Source organism: Schistocerca gregaria, chromosome 4, assembly GCF_023897955.1.
Source record: "Schistocerca gregaria isolate iqSchGreg1 chromosome 4, iqSchGreg1.2, whole genome shotgun sequence".
Taxonomy (NCBI): Eukaryota; Metazoa; Arthropoda; class Insecta; order Orthoptera; family Acrididae; genus Schistocerca; species Schistocerca gregaria.
The window spans coordinates 613,952,042-613,973,644 of NC_064923.1; the positions used below are offsets into that span (position 1 = coordinate 613,952,042).

The window sequence follows — 21,603 nt, forward strand, 5'->3', positions numbered from 1 at the left end:
TTTACGCATGTGGAATTTTCCTGAAATGGGAGAGCACAGATTGAAAAAACATCTCATCACCACTATCAGCTGATGACTTTCCTTTCTTTCCATTTCAAAAACTTCTTTATTTCTAGTTTTGGCTTGTAGCAGCAGCATATAAGGAAGAGAAATGTGCGACAGATATGCACTTCGTGTAGCAGGCCATACCAGGCGGCATTAGCCTCAAGTGTGGCACTTAGCTGCCAACCCTGTTGTTCGAAGCCTCGAATGTACCTCAAACATTTTATCAATCATGGAAAGACATATCACTCTCCTTCCACACACACACACACACACACACACACACACACACACACACACAAATTGAAATGTTAGCTATATTTTGTATGCAGCAATGTATGACCAAATGTTAACTGTCCAGCAACTAAATTCTTCATTGGAAACTTTTCAAAATATGCCCAGCGGTTTATTTATTTTTGAAATAACACAATAAATGTGGCAGCAGTGAAAAGAAAAGCATTTCATTACCAACCAATAACGTGTAACTATAGGACATGGAAAAAAAAGTTTTTTAACCGTGTAGTTGCCTTAGAATCCAATGAGAATGACTGCATTGCGGGGAACGTACGCATATCTAGAAACCATGGTTTTTAATTATTTACACATGAAGTAAAAACTTTACAGAGAAACTAAGTAGAGAGATGAATGTAGCTTTGCTTCATTTACATGAAACAATTTTTTATGCACATCTAATGAAACTAAACTTATATCTTAAGACACTACTGGATGAAGCAACCAGTGCTCCCTGCTGCACCAGGCAATACCATACAGAAACATGGCAATGCCATATCACTGTCATCCCAATGCAAACCAGTTAAGTTGCTTCAACTACTTTTTTAAGTGCTCAACCAATGTCTGGCCACAGAGAAGCATTCACCTCGCTATTCAGCACCAATCAGGACAGGTGGAACTGAATCACATACTCCACCAGGGTTTCGACTATCTCTCATCGTGCCCTGAAATGAGTGTCCAACCACTATCCTTCCCAGTGGTATTCCACCACCGACTGAACCTACACAATATTCTTGTCCATCCCTACACAAACCCTGCTCCCATCCCATTGCCTCATGGCTAATATTCCTGTAACAGACCTAGATGCAAGCCCTGTCCTATACATCCCACCACCACCACCACCAACTCCAGTTCAGTCACTGTCATCACCTATCCCATCAAAGGCAGGGCTACCTGTGAAACCAGACATGTGATCTACAAGCTAAGCTGCAACCACTCTGCTGAGTTCTGTGTGGGCATGAGAACCAACTATCTCTCTACATGAATGACCAACAATGAACTGTGGCCAAGAAACAGTGGGCCACCCAGTTGCTGAGCAAGCTGTCCAACACATTCTTTATTTCAATGGCTGCTTCAACAGCCTACCATCTGGATCCCTCTAGTCAACACCAATTTTTCTGAATTGCGCAGGTGGGAACTCTCCCTACAACATATCCTACATTCCCATAAACCACGTGACCTCAACCTTCTTTACTCATTGCCCTTTACCCACCTATCCACCTTCCCTGTTCCCATTTCAGTACTACACAGCCCTCTATTCCACCAACACACGCATAGTCTTTTTACTTCTCTACTTTCTTCCTGCCACACCCTCCCCCTCGCCCTGCCCTCTGTCTAGCCTCCCAACTGCACCTAGCTGCCTTACCCTCTCCCAACCTAGTCCCTGTATGCTCCCACAAGCAGCACTTTACTGTCCCCTGCTATCCCTCCTCTTCCCTACCCCAGCTGCTGCCTTACCTCCACCATACAGTTTGCTCCTCCCATCATGCATTGCGGCTTGTAATCTGGGCTTGGCAGCCAGAGACTGTGGTCATGTGTGCACGAGTTGTGTTTGCATAAGTGTATGTTGTCCAATTCTGATGATGGCCGGTTTGGCCAAAAATTTTGTTTGACAATGTCTTTTTGTTGTGCCTATCTGCAACTAAACCTCTCCATATGTGGTGAGTAGCAACTATCCTCCTCATAATATTGTCGTTCCATCATGGATTTTCCATTGTTTGAAATTATGACATTATAAATTTGTTTTCAGTATTATTTTCCATTCTGAAAGTTCTTAGTTCAATGTTTCCTAGCTTTTTTTTTTCTTTCAGGAAGTTCTGAAAGTTAATTGATATATTTTGTAACCTAGTGTAATTTACAATGCTGGTAAGATCACATGATCCACATTATTCATAAACTGAGTACTCTGTTTTCACCAGTGTTAAATTTGGAATGCATTTAAGCCCCTCCACAAACACCAGCTAGTCCAGTAACTGTAAGTAATGTGACAAATGAATGTTCATTGAGTCAGTTTCATTGAACCCATACATTTATTACATAAATAGAGAACTAGGCAAATCAGTGAATCTTACCTCCTTGCTGGCTTAACAATTACAGAACAGCAATGTAAGAAAAATGAAATAACTTAAGTAAAAAGATATTTACAGGTGATACAAATTTAATGTCAGGCATAATTCTTACCTCCAACACCCCATCCAACAACACCCATTCCATTTATCATTGTAGTATGAGAATCAGTGCCTACAACTGAGTCAGGGTATAGTACTTCAGAGTCACTGAACACAACTCTTGCCAAATATTCCAGATTCACTTGATGCACTATTCCTGAACCCGGAGGCACTATTAACATGTTACGAAATGCCTTTGCTCCCCACTGAAAGGAACATTATGTAAAATAAGTTATATTTCCACTCAAAGCACTCTTTACACGTAATGTGAAACAGTTAAAAATAAAACACTTAAGTAGTAGGTATAACAATCATAGTGATGCTATGGGATATGGAAATATATTTACTCTAGCCAACATACAATGTTGCACCGCTACTGACCACTAATTCCCATCTTGTTTGCATCCGGTGTGTGGAAGCAAATTGCTGCCTGCCTACTTCTATATGAATTTTATCTTCAACATCCTCATTTTGGTCCTTATACAGAACATGCAACTGATACAACAGAACTGTTTTCCAGCGTGTGTGAAATACTAGTACTCAGTAATAAACAATCAAATGCAGATGGATTAGGTTCACCTCTGCACACACTGCATGCACCACCAGCAGACACTAGTTTAAAAAATACAAGTCCTAAAGAGATTGCAAAATTCATCAGGTCACTAAAAAGTAGTAGTTCTGTGGGTTATGATGGTGTTTCTATAAGCTACCTTTGCAATAAATCAATGACTAGGGGTTACTTCCTGGATTTATCTCTGGATAAATGTTGCATCACAGGAATGTTTTGGTCTACAGTAAATCATAAAACACTTAATTAAGAGTTATTGGCATTGAAATACCTGCTTCCACTAGGAGTCTATCGACAGGGCTTATTAAGAAAGCTACAGTCACAAGGCAGACTCCTTTGTGGTGCACAGGGTTATTTTAGGCCTACATAGAAGATGCTGCTGATCCATAAGTGATACTTATGGTCTAATTGGGTTAATATTTCTATTTGCTTCCCAAGAAGTGTTCCCCAGAAAGAAAAAGGTAGTTTAATTTCTGGTTACTGGTTGTCTTTAACTGCTTTCTGGGCTGTAATCTTGTCAGTTTGCAGTCAAAGTCAGTCCTAGAAAATGATATTTGTCTATCACTCCAGCCTCTAGATTTATTTCAGCGTGTGAGTGATGGGAACAAATTGTGCTGAAGCACCTAATACACGATTCTATAGGCAAAATAAAAAGACATGATGATGTGTTCATAACCATGTCTTTTGAATGACCAGTTGAAAATGTTCTGCTGAGTATAGTGACACAGGACTATAGTAAACACAGTAATTGCCGACACACAAGGCTGATGATACATTTCATATCGAAAAAGCGGCACTTGTTTTTATAGTAACTGCAATGAAGGTAGCACTCAAGACTGAAGGATCCTGTTTTCTTGTACATGTTTATTACTAAAAGCCATTTCAATTCACTCAGAAATACCAGCGGAGTAAGAATTTTAATAAAAGTTGGTAGTTAGCATCACCAGTGTAACATAGGTAAGATATGGTGTCACCATGTTGTATTGTATGCCTTTGTGAGTCAAGGAAGACTGGCACCTGCATGAACTAGATTGGAGGCCTCCCTGGTGGCATTCCAGTCATGAACGGTGTGTAAATCTAGATCTTAGAAATCCATATCGAAATTATGAAAGCAAATTTCTTGCTTCCAGACATCAGCAAAGTCTGAACATTTGTTCTAAAGTGTTTGCATACATTCACCACTAAACTAACCTGTCTGTAGCTGTCTACAATGTGGGGTATTTCACCAGGTTTCAATATTGGTACAATGATACTTTTTATCTTTTAAGGGACAAAACACCCTCTCACCAAATTTTGTTAAACACACAATACTTTGTTTGCTATAGTTGTTAAGGTTGTGAACATTTCGTTGAGTATGTTATCTGGGCTGGGGAGGTATATTTGCATTATGTACGGCCACTGTTGAATTCTCTGTCTGTATAAAGGGGTAATATAGGTCTATCTGTTAGGTGTTCAAGATCAAGTACTAGATTCCTTTAATATTCAATCCTGAGTACAATCTAGGTGAAAATTGGAGGACACAGTATGCCAACAATAATTCAGCTACATCAAAAGAACTGATATGAAGTTCTCTTTGTTCTAAAATTTCAGGCATTTGGCCTGGAAGAATGAACATTAATGCATTTTAATTTTGTCTACACATGGACGTCTGTTATATGTGCACCTACTGAAGCAATTTATGTGGCCTGTTCAAACAATTCCAGAACTTCCTCCGCAAAATCTTCGTCTGCTTACCTTTTACTTATTGTCCATCGTCTCCTTCAAAATACTGTTCTCCACAATTTATATACAGCTCCCAATGCCATTTCCACATCCAGGTGCAGTCTCAGTACACATCTTGCGTGAGTGCGCAAAATGCCGCCCGCAAATTCTCTTTTTTATTTCATCTATCACTGCAAATCTTCGTTGGAAAATTGGGGTTTTAATCTTTGGAAATAAAAAAGTCCACAGGGGACAGGTCTGGAGAGTGCAGAGGATGAGGCAGTACAGCAATATCATTTTTTGTGCAATAGTCACGCACCAACAGGAATGAACGGGGGAGGGGGGGGGGGGGCGTTATCGTGATGCAAGAGCTGAGAATTGGCTCACCACATTTTTGGCTGTTTCCTTCTGACAAGCAGCACAACACATCCCAATAGTACCACTGATTAACAGTTTGTCCATGTGGAATGAATTCATGAAGAACTAATCCTTCAAAGTCAAGGAAAAGTATTCGCACTGCTTTGACATTGGACTTGATTTGATGAGCAGTTTTTTGTCTATGAGAACCTGAGAACCTTTTCTGAACCGTTGTGAAGACAAACTCGGTCTCAACATCATACTCATAGGCCCACTTCTCGTCACCAGTTATGATTCTCTTAAGGAACATCTCATTCTCATTTGCATGATCCAAAAGCTTTTCACAGATTGCAAGTCAAAGATCTATCTGGGCTTGACTCATGAGCCATGGGACGAACTTGGTGCCAACACAATGCATTCCAATATGCTGTGTCAGGATTTCATAACACGATCCAACTGAAACATTAGATCTTCTGCAATCTTCCAGTCAGTCAGTCTTCATCTGGCACAGATAATTTCATTGACGATTCTGACATGAGCGTTGTTGGTAGATGTCAAAGGGCTTCCTGAACAAAAGTCATCTTTAACTTCTGATGGCAATTTTTAAACCGTGTGAACCATTCTTAGCACCAAGTATAGCTGTAGCACTCAACACAGTAGGTTCCTGCATCATTTAGTGTGTGTCTGTAATGGTTTTCTTAAGCTCCATGCAAAATTTCACATTGACGCATTGCTCCTCTAGCTCTGCCATCTCCAAGTTTGCATACCATGCAACACAATGTTCTACTCAATATAGCATTGAACAATAACTAACAGAAATATAACAATGAGACCTAGCAGGTACACATTACACACAGGCATATGCAGGGATGCAAACCACATTTCACTTTAACACACCATTGGCACAAAGTTATGAATGTTACGGCATTTTTTGAGCAGACCTCGTATTGTTCACACCAAGTCTACTTTCGTTGTTTTATTAAATTCTGTGCTACTTCTCATAGCCATTAATTTAATTTCATATAATTAGCACAAGGCTGTCACCTTTGTCATAGTGATTCTCTTCACCTGTTTCTGATAGCTTTTTTTAAGGCAATGGTATCTGGAAGAGTAGTGTACTATTGTTATGCATTGCACGAGTAAATCCACAGTGCAAGCAGAGCACAGTCTTGCTGACGAATCTCGAGGCATGGTGATCCGCATACTGCCACTGCAGGATCTTGGCTGATAACATACCCCACTACTTCTGGTGTTACATCAGCATGTGACAAGATACCATGATAGCCTTCTGTTGCCAGGTAGCAAAACATATAAATGGACTCAACGGTCCATCCAATGGCAAAAAGTTCAGCAACAGAGTTCAGCAGACCTGTGTATTTGGTCAGGAAGCTGCTATGTAGTCATAATCTCAAATGTACGATACAATGGCGAGTCCACAGCTGCTGGCTAAGTGGATGATTATACAGTCAGTGCGTAAACTTAAGAGCAAACAGCATTTGTGATGAAGGCAGTGGCCCCCATCAGAATTCCACTACCGAAACCCACTTATCTTGCTGTGGCAAACCCTCACCACTTGCTGAATAAACTTGCAGCATCTAGATGATAGAGTGGCTATGCTATTCTGGTAGACCAAATAATGATCCTCCACCTCTCAAAATAGACCCCTGAAGCAGCCTGTTACAGTAACTACAATTGATGTTTCTTGCACTATCTCAGCAATGTCCTTCCCTTGAGATACTGTGACATATGCTTCAGAGCAGTATGCTTCTCAAATGGCTTTACTTAGGGACCACCCATGTAGATGATCAGAATCTTACTGGAGATGGCATTGTGTCATGCATGCAAGATAAGGACTGTGTAATGTTAAGTTCATTGCAGAAAAGATGCCATACATGGTGCTAAAAGGCTGTGGAGTTGCTGCTTTCATCCTACAACAGTAAAAACCCATGAGGAGCTGCTCAGCTATCTAAGAGCTACTACCTGCATTCTCACTGCCTCCAGGTGATTCATCTACATCTACATAGACACACTGCAAACCATGCTAAAGTGCCTGGGCGGAGGGTTCATCAAACCACCTTCACAATGATTCTCTATTATCTAACACGACAGAAAAAACAAACACCTACATCGTTCTGTGTGAGCTCTGACCATTATTTTATTATAATGATCATTTCTCCCTATGTAAGTTGGCATCAAACAAATGTTTTCACACTTGTAGGAGAAAGTTGGTGATCAAAATTTTGTGAGAAGGTTCTGCCGCAGTGAAAAACAACTTTATTTTAATAATGTCTGCTTTAAATCCTATATCATGTCAGTGACACTCTCCGCCCTCATTAATCCTATCTGGTAAGCAATACTCCAAAAGAGGATGGGCAAACATAGTGCAGGCCCTCTTTAGTAGATCTTCTGCATCTGAAGCAGAAGCTAATAAAATGCAGCCTTTGGCTCTTCTTCCGCACAACTTTTTCCAAGCGTTCCTTCGAACCTAAGTTGTTTGTACTTTTAATTCTAGTATTTAGCTGAATGTACAGCCTCTAGACTTTATTGATTTATCACATAACTGACATTTAATGGATTCCTTTTAGCACTCATGTGGCCGACTTCACATTTTTCATTATTTAGTATTGATTGCCAATTTTTGCACCATACAGATATCTTTTATAAACCATTTTGCAATTGGTTTTGACCCTGGATGATGAAATCACCCAGCAACATAATGAGGAGCAGTTATTCATGAAACAGTTCTTCCACCTCTGCCTCAAGGAGGTATAAGCTACAGATCATTACTAAGGTAGGCAGTTGGGCTGTAATGGTTATGGCCTTGAGTGTGTGGTTCAAGTACCACATGTTGGCTAGAAAGAACAATTAAACTGTCTGTCTGAAAACTGAAAAGTATCAGTGAGCAGCACTTGTGATGAGGGAAGTGACATCTACCAGAACAATGACAAAACTCCTGCACAGGATGGTTAAGAAGCAATGTACTGTCTAATGTAACCCTTTATGTAACCCTTTGTGCCCTCCTGCTTGGTCCTGTACGTTTCAATTCTGGTCTAAGTGTGGCTGGCACTTTATGTTATGACTCTGTTTACTTTCCTAACATATGAGCTGTTTATAGATCAGGCCACTAAAAGTTTTATTCTCAGCAGCCAGTTACCTGATAAAAAGTAGTAGTGGTGGTGGTGGTGGTGGTGGTGGTGGTGGTGCAGTATCAGGAGCAGGAAACTGAGATGTAAAATGCACCATTACAAGACTTGACAGAACACGGAGGTGTGGAAAGCTATTTGCTGTGTGCAGAGGCATTCCTCTGTAGAAACAATGCTTTTGTAACCTTATTTGTATACATTTCATATTCTAGCAAACAACTTGAAGGTAAAATAGAGAGGCACGAATTTCAAGCTTTCAGGTAAATGAGGTAATGAAATGGGTCAGCTGTATCAATGAAACAACATACTGCATAAATAATAGTTCTGTATTCCACAAACCTCTCCAAGAAGTTATCTTCTACAGACTGCTCTATACTGCATAACAATTTCTCACAAGAATAAACTATTCACAAAGAAAGGAAAACAATGTCCCATCAACAATGAGGTCACTAATGACAGCGCACAAGCTTGGGTTGGGGAAGGATGAAGAAGGGAACTGGCTGTGCCCTTTTCTGGCATTTGCTTTAAGCAGTTTAGAGACACAAAGAAAACCCAAATTTTGGAACCAGAAAGCTGAATGTGGATTCAGTGTGTTACTGCTGTCGCTTTACTTTGTACTCATAATCCAACATCAAGAACACAAGGGAGCTCCTAAAGAAAGTAATGACTCCAAAAGTGCAGCAAAGAAATGAAATATCATTATCCAAAATGTCACTGGATAAGTAACAATAAATTATTTTAACTGGCTCTGACACTAAAAAAGATATCATGATACTCTGATAATAGCAGGAAACAGTGTAACTAACTATTACAAACTCTAATATAACAACATGATTAAGCCAGTTTAACAAATAACAAAGCATGTAAATAAGTTAATAATGAATAAAACATGAAAATAAAGGAAGATTTGTTAGAAACACAGTTTTCAAGTGCTCATACATACCTTAAGAAACAAAAATCTCTCTTTATTTCGTTCAAATTCCATCTCTTGGTTCTTCTGAAGGGCATCATCCCTAGAAAATAATAAACCAATAACAAATGTGGAACTTTCCATTCTTCTTCTTCTTCTTCTTAAATAACAGTCTTGTGGTGCCACATCAAACAGAAATGACACTGAGCTTAGGGACTATTCCTGTACGCCCAGGACTACAATTAACAAATAAAAGAATATTCTTTGCTTCTGGCACTAAAGGGTTTCTCCCTTGGGGGAAATGAACAAAGGAGTAGGGTGTGTAAAAATGAATTGAAATGTGTGGCTAGGGCCTCCCGCTGGGTAGACATGTCACCTGGTGCAAGTCTTTCAAGTGGACACCACTTCAGAGACTTGGGTGTTGATGGGGCTGACATGACGATGATGAAGACAACGTTACACCCTGTCCGTGAGTGGAGAAAATCTCTAACCCAGCTAGGAGATGAACCTGGACCCCTTTGCATCACATTCTGTTACAATGACCATTCAGCTATTAAGGAGGACAGGGTGTAATTTAAAACCCAGATCTAGGAAGAGGAGGACTGGGGTTTAACATTCCATTGATGAGGTAATTAAATATCCCTGCATTTGCCTTAAAATTCTAAGGAAATAAAAAAACCTAAATCATGCTGTTTTACAGCAGAGCTTAACAAAACAATCCACTGACTTTCAGTGTTAGCACTCCTTACATTCACTGGTAAAATGGTCCAGTGGATAACCCATCAAAAACTAAATACAGATAAACTATGAAAACAAGAAGGTGGTGCACTGAACTGTAACAGGTGTGGTTATCAGCACCCATACAAATTCCCAATCTTTACACAGTCCAATCCCACCACTTTCATGAATGATGACGAAATGATGACGAGAACACAAACACCTGGTCCCCAGGCAAAGAAAATCTCCAATCCGGCCAGGAATCGAAACCCCGGATCCCATTATGTAGAAAAAAACAAAAAAATAAAAACTGTAAGCAGAATAGAAAGGTAATGACTTAATGAATCCAATATTACAAGTGCTGATGTCAGTATGCAATAAATTTATTTCCAAGTGAACTAAATTGCTTGTGTTCCATCACATCATTTGTCTCTTTACGGAGATGGGGACAAAGTTAATACTAAGTCAAGCAATAGTCTCTCTCTCTCTCTGGCAATCAGGCTGAAAAGTCTGAATCACTCAACATTTTTGAAATATCATTGAGAACAGGAAGATACTGACAAAAGGACTAAATGAAAACAAAAATCTAAGCCATTCCTTTAATAGTAATAATTCTGTGTGCCCACTAACGTGGTGCATGCCTTTCAATTGAATGCCACTTTGGCAACTTGCGTGTCCCTAACCTACCCGAGTTACCAACTGGGCAAAGAGTTCCTACAGTTTAACACGGAACCTGAACCATTTGTCATTTTTGGTGACCAGGCCTAACATCCCTTTAATGACGATGAGATTCACAAAGTAAAAAAAAATTGCTAAGGCTGAAGGAAACGATGGAATTTATCCCCAATTTGTTAAAAATCTGGTCCTGCGAGATAAAAAATAGCTCACATAATTCTATTCAATTTAAAGCGAGATCAAACATTAGCAATTCTAAAACCAGGTAATTCCGCAAGTTAGTGTCCCACTGCATTGCTCAGTATACAGGATGTGGGCATGCAATTCCTGATAGCAATTTAAGACAAAAGGCTTCCTAGCAAAACCTAGTTCCGCAAATAGGTTTGATAGAAATTTGAGCCCTATGTCAGAGCTGTCTCATTAGGTCAGCGAGAAAAGGTAATGCCGTGTGGGACAAATATGCAGACTCCCCAATATTCGAGTCACATTTATGTCAAACTTTTTTAAATATATTATTCAGTTAAAGCTTCAAATCATATACAATTTGCACCTCCCACAGTGCAGTATCTGTGTATTTTTTTCTGTTAATGTTCCCATTATTTAAACATTAACACATAACATGAACTATTCGTGGACGTAAACGACTACTTTTTCATCCTTGACACAAATGAATCCAACACAAAATAATAATGGATCCCATGAGGGTGGAAAAAAAGAAAAGAAAAAAAGAGCCACAGTAGGTAAGCTGCACTATATTGCACTTTACACTATGCACAATAATTCCATTCTGTATTTTTAACATCCAGGCTTACCTTCACGGAGCCGGTACATGCAAAGAAGATGTTCAAGGCAACAACTTCACATTTGCAAACACTTCGCCACTAGCTGGATCATACTTTGCTGGACCCTATGCAACACACCAGCATCCACCATTGCCAAAGTTGAATGCACACAAGCTATTAGGTCATGTACATCCACGGGTGGAATACTATAATCTTGTTCCATTAACTGTCTCCACAAATAAAAATCTAGTGGATTGAGGTCCGTGGAACATGTAGGCCTGAGCACTAGACCCCCACGACCAATCCACTTCCCTGGAAACACTTCACTTAAATAGTTATGCACATTCCTTCCTTAGTGTGGCAGTGCACCGTCATGCTGAAACTATAGCTGACACTGGACAGCAACTGGAATGTTTTTTTAATGTGTCAGGCAAAGTATTGGTAAGAAACGTATGATATATGGGCATATTAAATTTGTCCAGCGATTGGTAAGGGCCCAAAAGTACTCCTCCCACAATTCCAGCACACAAGTTTATGCTAAAGAGTGTCTGGAAGCCATGTTTACGGGTGATATGCATTCTGTCCGACAAATAATGGCTGTTATGGAGGTTGAAAATCCCTTCACAAGCGAACCTAAAATCTTGAGCCCATTTCATGTTACTTATAAAATGCCCCTTATCTTCCACTTGGTACAAAAGCCATTCTCAAACCTGAACTGATCAAATGAGGTCCTCTGACCACTGATGTTAACACAATGATATGGCAGTAGTTCGTTGTGCAACACTTCTTTGAGATAATTGGAACTGTCTTGTATTATCATAAGTGCTTCACATAGGTGATTGGTGAACAGTTTCAAGAATAGTGTCCTCTGTTGTTGAGTATGTCCAGTCCTTGGACGACCTCTATTACTTATGGATGAAGATCAACAGCCCCCAAGACATTGCTCCAGGCAATAAAAAAACATTCTTATGGGCATGGTTCCTTTGAGGGTATTGTGCAGCATATGCATGAGCAGCAGCAGAGTATCAGATGCACCCAGCATTTTATCAGATGCACCCAGCACCAAATGCATGTTGACATATTCATTGTTTGTGAACTCCATGGGGAATCTGCCCTACATGAACTTGACTGGACCAGTTACAATTGTGTATTGCATGGTTAATAGACACTTATGTGCAGTTTAATAGATCCCTCTATCATGTGGTAGGCTATTATTGTCATGTGAAAAAATTATGTCCTTACAATGATGAGAACTAGGCAACGTATGTATAAAAAATAAAAAAGGAACCTTGCGAGGAGTTGAACCATAGCTCCATGGTGGATGTGGGTTTGATATCCCAGCAGTCTACTCAGCGAGGTGTGGTGCTCGTATAGTTGTGTGGAGTGAGACATGTTCCTCTGTACATTCCGAAGTGCTGCAGGATTTGACAGTATTGCCAGCTCCTCATTTTTGTACACGCGTTTTCAAAATCCACCTAATTTGATTTTGTTATATTAACTTTTGTCTTGAGTCTGGATGGCAGATCACATACCAACCTCCAAGAATAGCATTTTTCTTGACCCAGTATACTATAATCTATTATAATTGTTAATTTTCAACAACATATACATTTATTGACTATTGTATTGTCATATCATGCTGGATTCAGATCAAACCACAATGGTTGTGAGCAAGTATTAGCTGTAACTTCATTTAGTGACATTGACTTCCATAGAGGCCAGAAAGCTTTTGTCCCTTTCGTTGACTTAAATGCAGTGTATGACGTTGCATAGCACACTACTATTTAAGCTGAAATGAACCATATGCTGTGATAAGCTCACTGAACTATGGGGACCGGGAGGGGGGGGGGGGGGGGGCTATGCCTAAAAAATAATTAAAGTCAATTATTCAGAATCACAGTAGGAAAAAAAATACATACAAAATGGGCCACCCAAAGATCTGTGTTGGTTCTCCAGTTTTCATTTTTTACACTAGTGACATGCTACTAGCAACAACAACTTAAAAGATTTGATTTGGAGATTTTTTTTGTCCTAAGCACAGAAAGTAAATTTTTTGAAGGGGAAGAAACACTATAATGATCTAGATTAGTTAAATACACATTATAAACAGTAAGGATGGTTACCAAGCCTCATAAAAACACAAGCAGGCATATTCCATCCAAATAAGAAGCTCGTTGCCATGAAGCTACATGACTTATTTAATGCAATACCGCCAGATCTCATACAAAACGGGGACCAAAACGGAGCAAGATATCTAACCAATCAGTTGCTAGAAATTCTCCAATAAATATAAAATCATTTCGCATCTTCGACATACAATAGTAAGTTTAAACGTAGAAAGCCTGTACTGGATCTCCATAGCTCCCTTTAACATACTCATCGTAATTTAAGAAAGTGCTAGGGAGCTAATTGGACACAGTTTGGTGGACAAGGCCTGGAGAATCTAACTGACCCAACAATATACCCTGAAGATTTACTGCTGCCAAGAACCCTCTTGAGATGCCTCAAACAAAATCACATCACAACCAGGGGAGCAAAACGCCAAATGCACCTTTAAATGTGGGATACTGTACACAGCTTGGAGCAAATGGTAGAACACATTATTAGTCAATACACGATAAAGTGACTTCAAGGGGGCTGTAAATATTTCATGAAAGCTTTTCCAAACACTACTGAATTATTATGTTCCCCGGTCATGGAGCTCTAATACAATTATGGCATTATTAATGCCCCTAAATGTTCACTTGCTGTAGTTTTATACTAATTTGTTAATATTTTTGTATGTTTGTTTTATATTGCATTTGTTGTCTCATAAAGAGTGCAAAAATATTATGAAAAGGAAAGTTGCCACTCATCATGAAGTGGAGATGCCAAGTCACAGATAGGCCCAACAAAAAGACTGCCACAAATAAAGCTTTTGGCCAGTAAGGTCTTTGTTAAAAACAGACGGCGCGTGCGCCCACACACACACACACACACACACACACACACACACACACACACACACACACACACACCCAACACGACTGCAGTCTTAGGCAACTGTAGCCAGCAGCAAGGAAGATGGAGAAGGGAGGAGGAGATATAGTAAGGTAGGGGTGGCAGACAGTGAAGTGCTGCTAGGGAGTGTGCAGAGACGAGGTGGAGAGGTGGTAGTGCAGCTATGTGCAGACGGGAGGTTAGACAGAGGGAAGGGGGAGAGAGATGGAGGAGGAGGCGGTGGGGGTAGTGGAAAATGAGAAAAGTAAAAAGACTGGGTGTGATGGTGGAATGAGGGCTGTGTAGTGCTGGAAAGGGAACAGGATAGGGGCTTGATGGGTGAGGACAGTGACTAACAAAGGTTGAGGCAGGAGGGTTACAGAAATATAGGATATATTGCAAGAGAAGTTCCTGTCTGTGCAGCTCAGAAAAGATGGTGTTGATGGGAAGGATCCATATGGCACAGGCTGCGAATCAGTCAGTGACATGAAGGATTTCATATTTGGCAGCGTGTTCAGCAATAGAGTGGTCTACTTGTTTCTTATCTTAGAAGCTAGATTAAGGAAGGGCAAACCTACGTTTCTAGCATTTGTAGACTTAGAGAAAGCTTTTGACAATGTTGACTGGAATACTCTCTTTCAAATTCTGAAGGTGACAAGGGTAAAATACAGGGAGCGAAAGGCTATTTACAATTTGTACAGAAACCAGATGGTAGTGATAAGAGTCTAGGGACATGAAAGGGAAGCGGTGGTTGGGAAGGGAGTGATACAGGGCTGTAGTCTCTCCCCGATGTTATTCAATCTGTATATTGAGCAAGCAGTGAAGGAAACAACAGAAAAATTCGGAGTAGGTATTAAAGTCCATGGAGTAGAAATAAAAACTTTGAGGTTCGCTGATGACATTGTAATTCTGTCAGAGACAGCAAAGGACTTGGAAGAGCAGTTGAACGGAATGGATAGTGTCTTGAAAGGAGGATATAAGATGAACATCAACAAAAGACAAACGAGGATAATGGAATGTAGTTGAATTAATTCGGGTGATGCTGAGGGAATTAGATTAGGAAATGAGACACTTAAAGTAGTAAAGGAGTTTTGCTATTTGTGGAACAAAATAACTGATGATGGTCGAAGTAGAGAGGATATAAAATGTAGACTGGCAATGGCAAGGAAAGCGTTTCTGAAGAGAAATTTGTTAACATCGAGTATAGATTTAAGTGTCAGGAAGACATTTCTGAAAGTAATTGTATGGAGTGTAGCCATGTATGGAAGTGAAACATGAACAATAAATAGTTTGGACAAGAAGAGAATAGAAGCTTTTGAAATGTGGTGCTACAGAAGAATGCTGAAGATTAGATGGGTAGATCACATAACTAATGAGGAAGTATTGAATAGGATTGGGGAGAAGAAGTTTGTGGCACAACTTGACCAGAAGAAGGGATCGGTTGGTAGGACATGTTCTGAGGCATCAAGGGATCACCAATTTAGTATTGGAGGGCAGTGTGGAGGGAGACCAAGAGATGACTACACTAAGCAGATTCAGAAGGATGTAGGTTGCAGTAGGTACTGGGAGATGAAGAAGCTTGCACAGGCTACAGTAGCATGGAGAGCTGCATCAAACCAGTCTCAGGACTGAAGACCACAACAACAACAACTTGTTTCTTCAGCACAGTTTGACGGTAGCCATTCGCGCGAACAGACAGGTTGTTGGTTGTCATGCCCACATAGAATGCAACACAGGGGTGCAGCTTAGCTTGTAGACAATATGACGGGTTTCACAGGTATGACGGGTTTCACAGGTAGCCCTACCTTTGATGTTTGTGACCAGACTGGACTAGGTGGTGGTGGTGGTGGTGGTGGTGGTGGTGGTGGTGGAAGGATGTATGGGGCAGGTCTTGCATCTAGGTCTATTACAGGGGTATGAGCCATGAGGTAAGGGATTGGGAGCAGGGGTTGTGTAGGGATGAACAATCACACTGTTTAATTTTTGTGGATGGCAGAATACCACCTTGGGAGGGGTGGGAAGGATAGTGGGCAGGACTTTCCTCATTTCAGGGCACAACAAGAGGCAGTCTAAACTCTTGGCGGAGAATGAAATTCAGTTGCTCCAGTCCTGGGTAGTACTGAGTTGCGAGGGGAATGCTCCTCTGTGGCCGGATGGTGGAATATTGGGCAGTGGCTGGAGATTGGAAAGATAAGGCACGGGAGATTTGTTTTTGTACAACGTTGAGAGGATAATTAGGGTCTGTGAAGGCTTCAATGTAACACTCGGCATATTTGGAGGACAGCTCATCACTGCAGACTGTAATTATCTTCCCAACCTTGAACAAAAACAAATCTCCCATGTCTAATATTTCCAATCTCCCACCACCTCCCAAAGTTGCACAATACGACCACAGAGGAGCATTTCCCTCATGACTCAGTACCCCCCAGAACTTGAGTAAGGTTTTGACAACCTCTTATCATGCCCTGAAATGAGAAATGTCCTGTGCACTATCCTTCCCACCCCTCTCACAGTGGTATTCCGCCATCCACTTAACCTATACAATATACTCATCCATCACACCACAATCCCTGCCCCAACCTCTTACCTCATGGCTCATACCCCTTTAACAGACCTAGATGCAAGACCTGTCCTATACATCCTCCCACCAACACCTACTCCAGTCTGGTCACAAACATCACCTACCCTATCAAAAGCAGGGCTACCGGTGAAACGAGTCATGTGATCTACATGCTAAGCTGCAACCACTGTGCTGCATTCTGTGTGGGCATGACAACCAACAAGCTGTCTGCCCACATGAATGGCCACCGACAAACCGTGGGCAAGAAACAAGTGGACCACCCTGTTGCTGAGCACGCTGCTAAACATGCTATCCTTCATTTCAAAGACTGCTTCACAGCCTGTGCAGAATGGATACTTCTCACCAACACCAGCTTTTCTGAATTGCGCAGGTGTGAACTTTCTCTGCAATATATCCCATGTTCCCGTAACCTTCCTGGCTTCAACCTTCATTAGTCATTCTCCTCTCCCATCCAGCCCCTTCCCTGTTCCCATTCCAGTACTACACAGCCCTCATTCACTATCACCACAGTCTATTAACTTCTCTCCTTTTCTGCTAACCCCCCTTCTCTCCCCACCTTTCCCCTGCTCTCTGTCTAACCTCCCGACTGCACATAGCTGCCCTACCCTCTCTCCACCTCGTCCCTATGCGCTCCCCAACAGCAAATCACTGTCCACCACCCATATCCCTCTATTCCTCCTCCTCATCCTCCCCACCCTAGCCACCTCCTTACCCCCACCCAGTTGCCACTGGGTTGCCAAGCACTGATAATTGTAGTTGGAGCAGCAGGATACAGCCTGGCTATGAATCCAAGATATAGTATTAGGACTGACCTGGACAAAATAGGAGCAAATACAGGGCACACAAATCTGTGGTTTGTGGAAGTCTTTCAGCACCATGATCTGTCCTGGGTAAACATTGCTGTGAGACATGTTAACACTGAGCTGAACAGGATGCTCGAAACACTGGCAAAATCTCACGTAAGTGTTGTTCCAGTTGATGCTGTTGGTAGGTGGGGATACACTACAGATGGCCTGCACCTAAACAGGAAGGGGGAAAGATAAGTTAGCCTCTCTACTAGCAGATACTCTTAACGGAGGCCACATTCACATAAGGGATGATCCCTGTGGTTAATGGGACCAGGCATACAGGTTTTTCAGCTTAAAAGCTGAAGTCCAGATAGACAACATTCAAGAAAATTTGAATAAAAGATGCTTCATGTACGCTAAATAGGGATCAAGCTAAGGGTAGTGTCAATTTACTCCATAAATTATCTGGGGAATAAATAAAGCATAAGAGCTGTTTGTGTTTTTAAATGATCTCAAAAATAAGAATGACACTGATATACTTTGTCTGAATACCACGTAACTGTCGGGATGGAAAGTGTTGGTGTAAATGGGTATAATTTAGCATTTTACACTTGCTCATCTAGCATGGATAACAAGGGAGCTGCCATTTACATGAAACAAGGGTGTAAATACACATCTGTACAAGAAAGAAAATCTTGTGTCAATCAGCACTGTAAATTTTGTGCATGTGAACTACAGCTAGATAATGTAGTGTTTATATTAGCAACAGTGTACAGGTTGGTTGATTTAAAAGGTAGGTGTGTGTGTGTGGTGGGGGGGGGGGGGGGGGGGGGAGGGGGGCACATCGGTCCCTTGTTCTGAATAAAATAGTGACACAAGGGTGAGAATCAACAAGTGAGACTGACAACACAAAACAGCGAGAAAGGAAAAAACCACAAGAACGATGGAAGGGCAACAAACACTTAAATGGACAAACAGGAGAAGAAAACCACAGAAATGTAACAGGTAGAAGAGATTAAAATGACAACAGATTACCATGGCTGGCTGACCACGAGAATAAAAAGAAACAGCCATCCACTCTGCAACACATTAAAACCTCTCACCCTCCCTGCAATCACATTTGCATCGGTAGATTACATGGCATTTATGTTAACACAGGGAACACCTGTTCGGGTCTAGTACCCAAAAACTCGTTTGATCTTTGCCCAGACTTGGGAAGGTGACATATGGCACCCAATACTCGAGATTTCTCTCTCCCAACACTCCTGTTTCTCGAATGGGATTTTCACTCTGCAGCGGAGTGTGCCGATATGAAACTTTCCTGGCAGATTAAAACTGTGTGCTGGACCGAGACTCGAACTCGGGACCTTTGCCTTTGGTGGGCAAATGCTCTACCATCTGAGCTACCCATGAACGACTCACACCCCATCCTCACAGATTTACTTCTGCCAGTATATCGCCTCCTATCTTCCAAACTTCACAGAAGCTGTGGCCAAGCCATGTCTCCGCAATATCCTTTCTTTCAGGAGAGCTAGTTCTGCAAGGTTCGCAGGAGAGCTTCTGTATAGTTTGGAAGGTAGGATACGAGATACTGGCAGAAGTAAAGCTGTGAGAATGGGGCATGAGTCGTGCTTGGGTTGCTCAGATGGTAGAGCACTTGCCCGCAAAAGGCAAAGGTCCAAGTTCGAGTCTCGGTCTGGCACACAGTTTTAATCTGCCAGGAAAGTTTCACTCCTCTTTCTGTCATTTGATATGCTGGCGAACGCAGGCACAGGGCCATTTAAAGGCTACGAGGTGCTCCAGGAAGGATGCCATCATAGAGCTCGCCGACGCTGCTTAATTGCCTCAGCGACTTCCGGTGACCACCAAGGGTCTGTCTTTCACCGGGAGCACACTAAAGAATGAGGGATCGCATTTTCCGCCGCACAAACTATTGTTGTAGTGACCTGTTCAACGATAACATCGATGGCACTATGTGGCAGAAATTCAACGATGACAGCACAGGTGAAGGCTTCCCAGGCTGCCTTGTTTAAAGTGCATCTGAGCAGGCGTCCGTGGGCCTGGCATCAGGGCAGTGACAGCAAGATGGGGAAGTGGTCACTACCACACAGGTTGTCATGTGCTCTCCAATGGATGGATATAGAGGGGAGAACGCCACGATTGCAAACCGAGAGATCAATGGCCGAATATGTGCCATGAGCCATACTGAAATGTGTGGCGGCCCCAATATTTAAGAAGCAGAGGACAAGTTGCGAGAGTAAATTTACGACATCTCTGCCTCAGCCAGTAAGCACGGTACCACCCCACAAGGGCTGAAGGGCATAAAAATCTTCCAAAAGTAGGAAAGTTTAAGGGAGTTTATTAATCAGTGCAGCCAATGTGTTCAGGGGTACTGCACCATCTGGAGGAAGATACTTTCTCACATTGTCCTTATACTGACAGCCACAGCTTCGAGAGGGGTTTGAAGGGGCACAGGTTCACTGCATACCGAGTTCAGGACACAGACACAAAATCCACCTGACACAAGAACCGTAGTGACTATAATAGTGTAATATTCCCTACAGCCATGGAGGGCAGGGGTCTGAATTTCCAGAAACCAGGTTTCCTGAATGACAATGCAGAAAGCAGGTGTAAATCTTAAGAGTTGGCGTAGCCCATCCAGATGGTGGAAACAACCGCCGCAATTCCACTGGAGGATGACATTATCGTGAGGCTGGGGAGGCGTGAAGTGCGCAAGGAGGCAGGTTATGCAACAGGGTCACCTGTTGCCACCAATTGAGTATTTGTAGCCATTTCTATGGTGGATGAGGCATCAGTGAGTTGCAGGTCCACAAGGGACACTAACATCTCCACCACAGTCTCAGATGCAGAATTGATATGGAGTGGTGGTGTTGGGGCCACCAGAGGGTCCTGTTTCTTAACAGTCTTCTTCTTAGTTTGCTTGCTATCTCACTTCTCTTTAAGGGCTTGCTGGGACGATTTCTACAAAGCAGCTTCAAGCACAGAGGAAGACCGTGAAGCTCTTCATCCAGTAGCTTTTGGCTCCTTGAGCCACAGTCGAGTGTCTGCTGTGGCATTAGTGAAGACCTTGGGAGAGAGGGAAAAGGCACCCCTTCCGCTTAAGAGGAGCTGGAGGAGCTGGAGGAGGCTGCTTTTCCGGCAGGAGGGAAGGGACCAATTTATGTTTAACCTCTGTGCAAGTCAATCGGTCCAGTGTCTTTTATTCCATAATTTTCCACTCCTTTTGGAGTACCGGGCAGTCTAGCAAGTAGCGGGAGTGGTGCTCTCCACAGTTGATGCAAGTGGGAGGTGGCGCACATGGGCTGCATTGGACGTCTGCAGTCTCGACATGTGATGCTGGAAATGCAGTGGGAAGACATGTCCAAACTTCCAGCACTTAAAGCACCACAAAAGGGGAGGGATGTATGGCTTAACATCACAACGGTAAACCATCACCTTGAGTTTTTCAGGCAATAAATCACCCTCAAAGGCCAAGATGAAGGCACTGGTGGCAACCCTGTTGTCTTTGGGTCCCCTGTAAATGTGCCGGATGAAATGAACACCCTGCCGTTCTAGATTGGGGCAGAGCTCATCGTCTGACTGCAAGAGGAGATCACAATGGAAAATGATCTCCTGGACCATGTTGAGGCTATTATGGGGAGTGACGGAAACCAGAATATCTCCTCGAGTGATGGAAACAGGAATATCAGCCAGCTTGTCACAAGCGAGTAAAGTTCGAGATTGGGTTGGGGATGCTGTCTGAATCAAGACTGCACCATTTCGCATCTTGGACAGCACTGACACTTCTCCAAACTTATCCTGAAGGTGTTCAATGAAAAATTGAGGCTTCATAGGTAGAAAAAGAGTCCCCATCAGATCTGCTACAGAATGAAAACTGAGG

The 21,603-nt window shown here is 42.0% G+C and overlaps 1 protein-coding gene across 2 annotated transcripts in view; it reads right to left on the reverse strand.

Annotated features, from left to right (window-relative positions):
- LOC126365941 (cytoplasmic aconitate hydratase-like) overlaps positions 1 to 21,603 on the reverse strand; it is a 357,848-nt gene that overhangs the window by 181,694 nt on the left and 154,551 nt on the right. For both annotated transcript variants that reach the window (XM_050008715.1, XM_050008716.1), the window contains exons 5-6: positions 9,214 to 9,283; positions 2,515 to 2,707 (exon numbers count right to left, since the gene is read on the reverse strand). In XM_050008715.1, the coding sequence (XP_049864672.1) occupies positions 2,515 to 2,707; positions 9,214 to 9,283 (263 nt within the window). The remainder of the gene's footprint in view (positions 1 to 2,514; positions 2,708 to 9,213; positions 9,284 to 21,603) is intronic.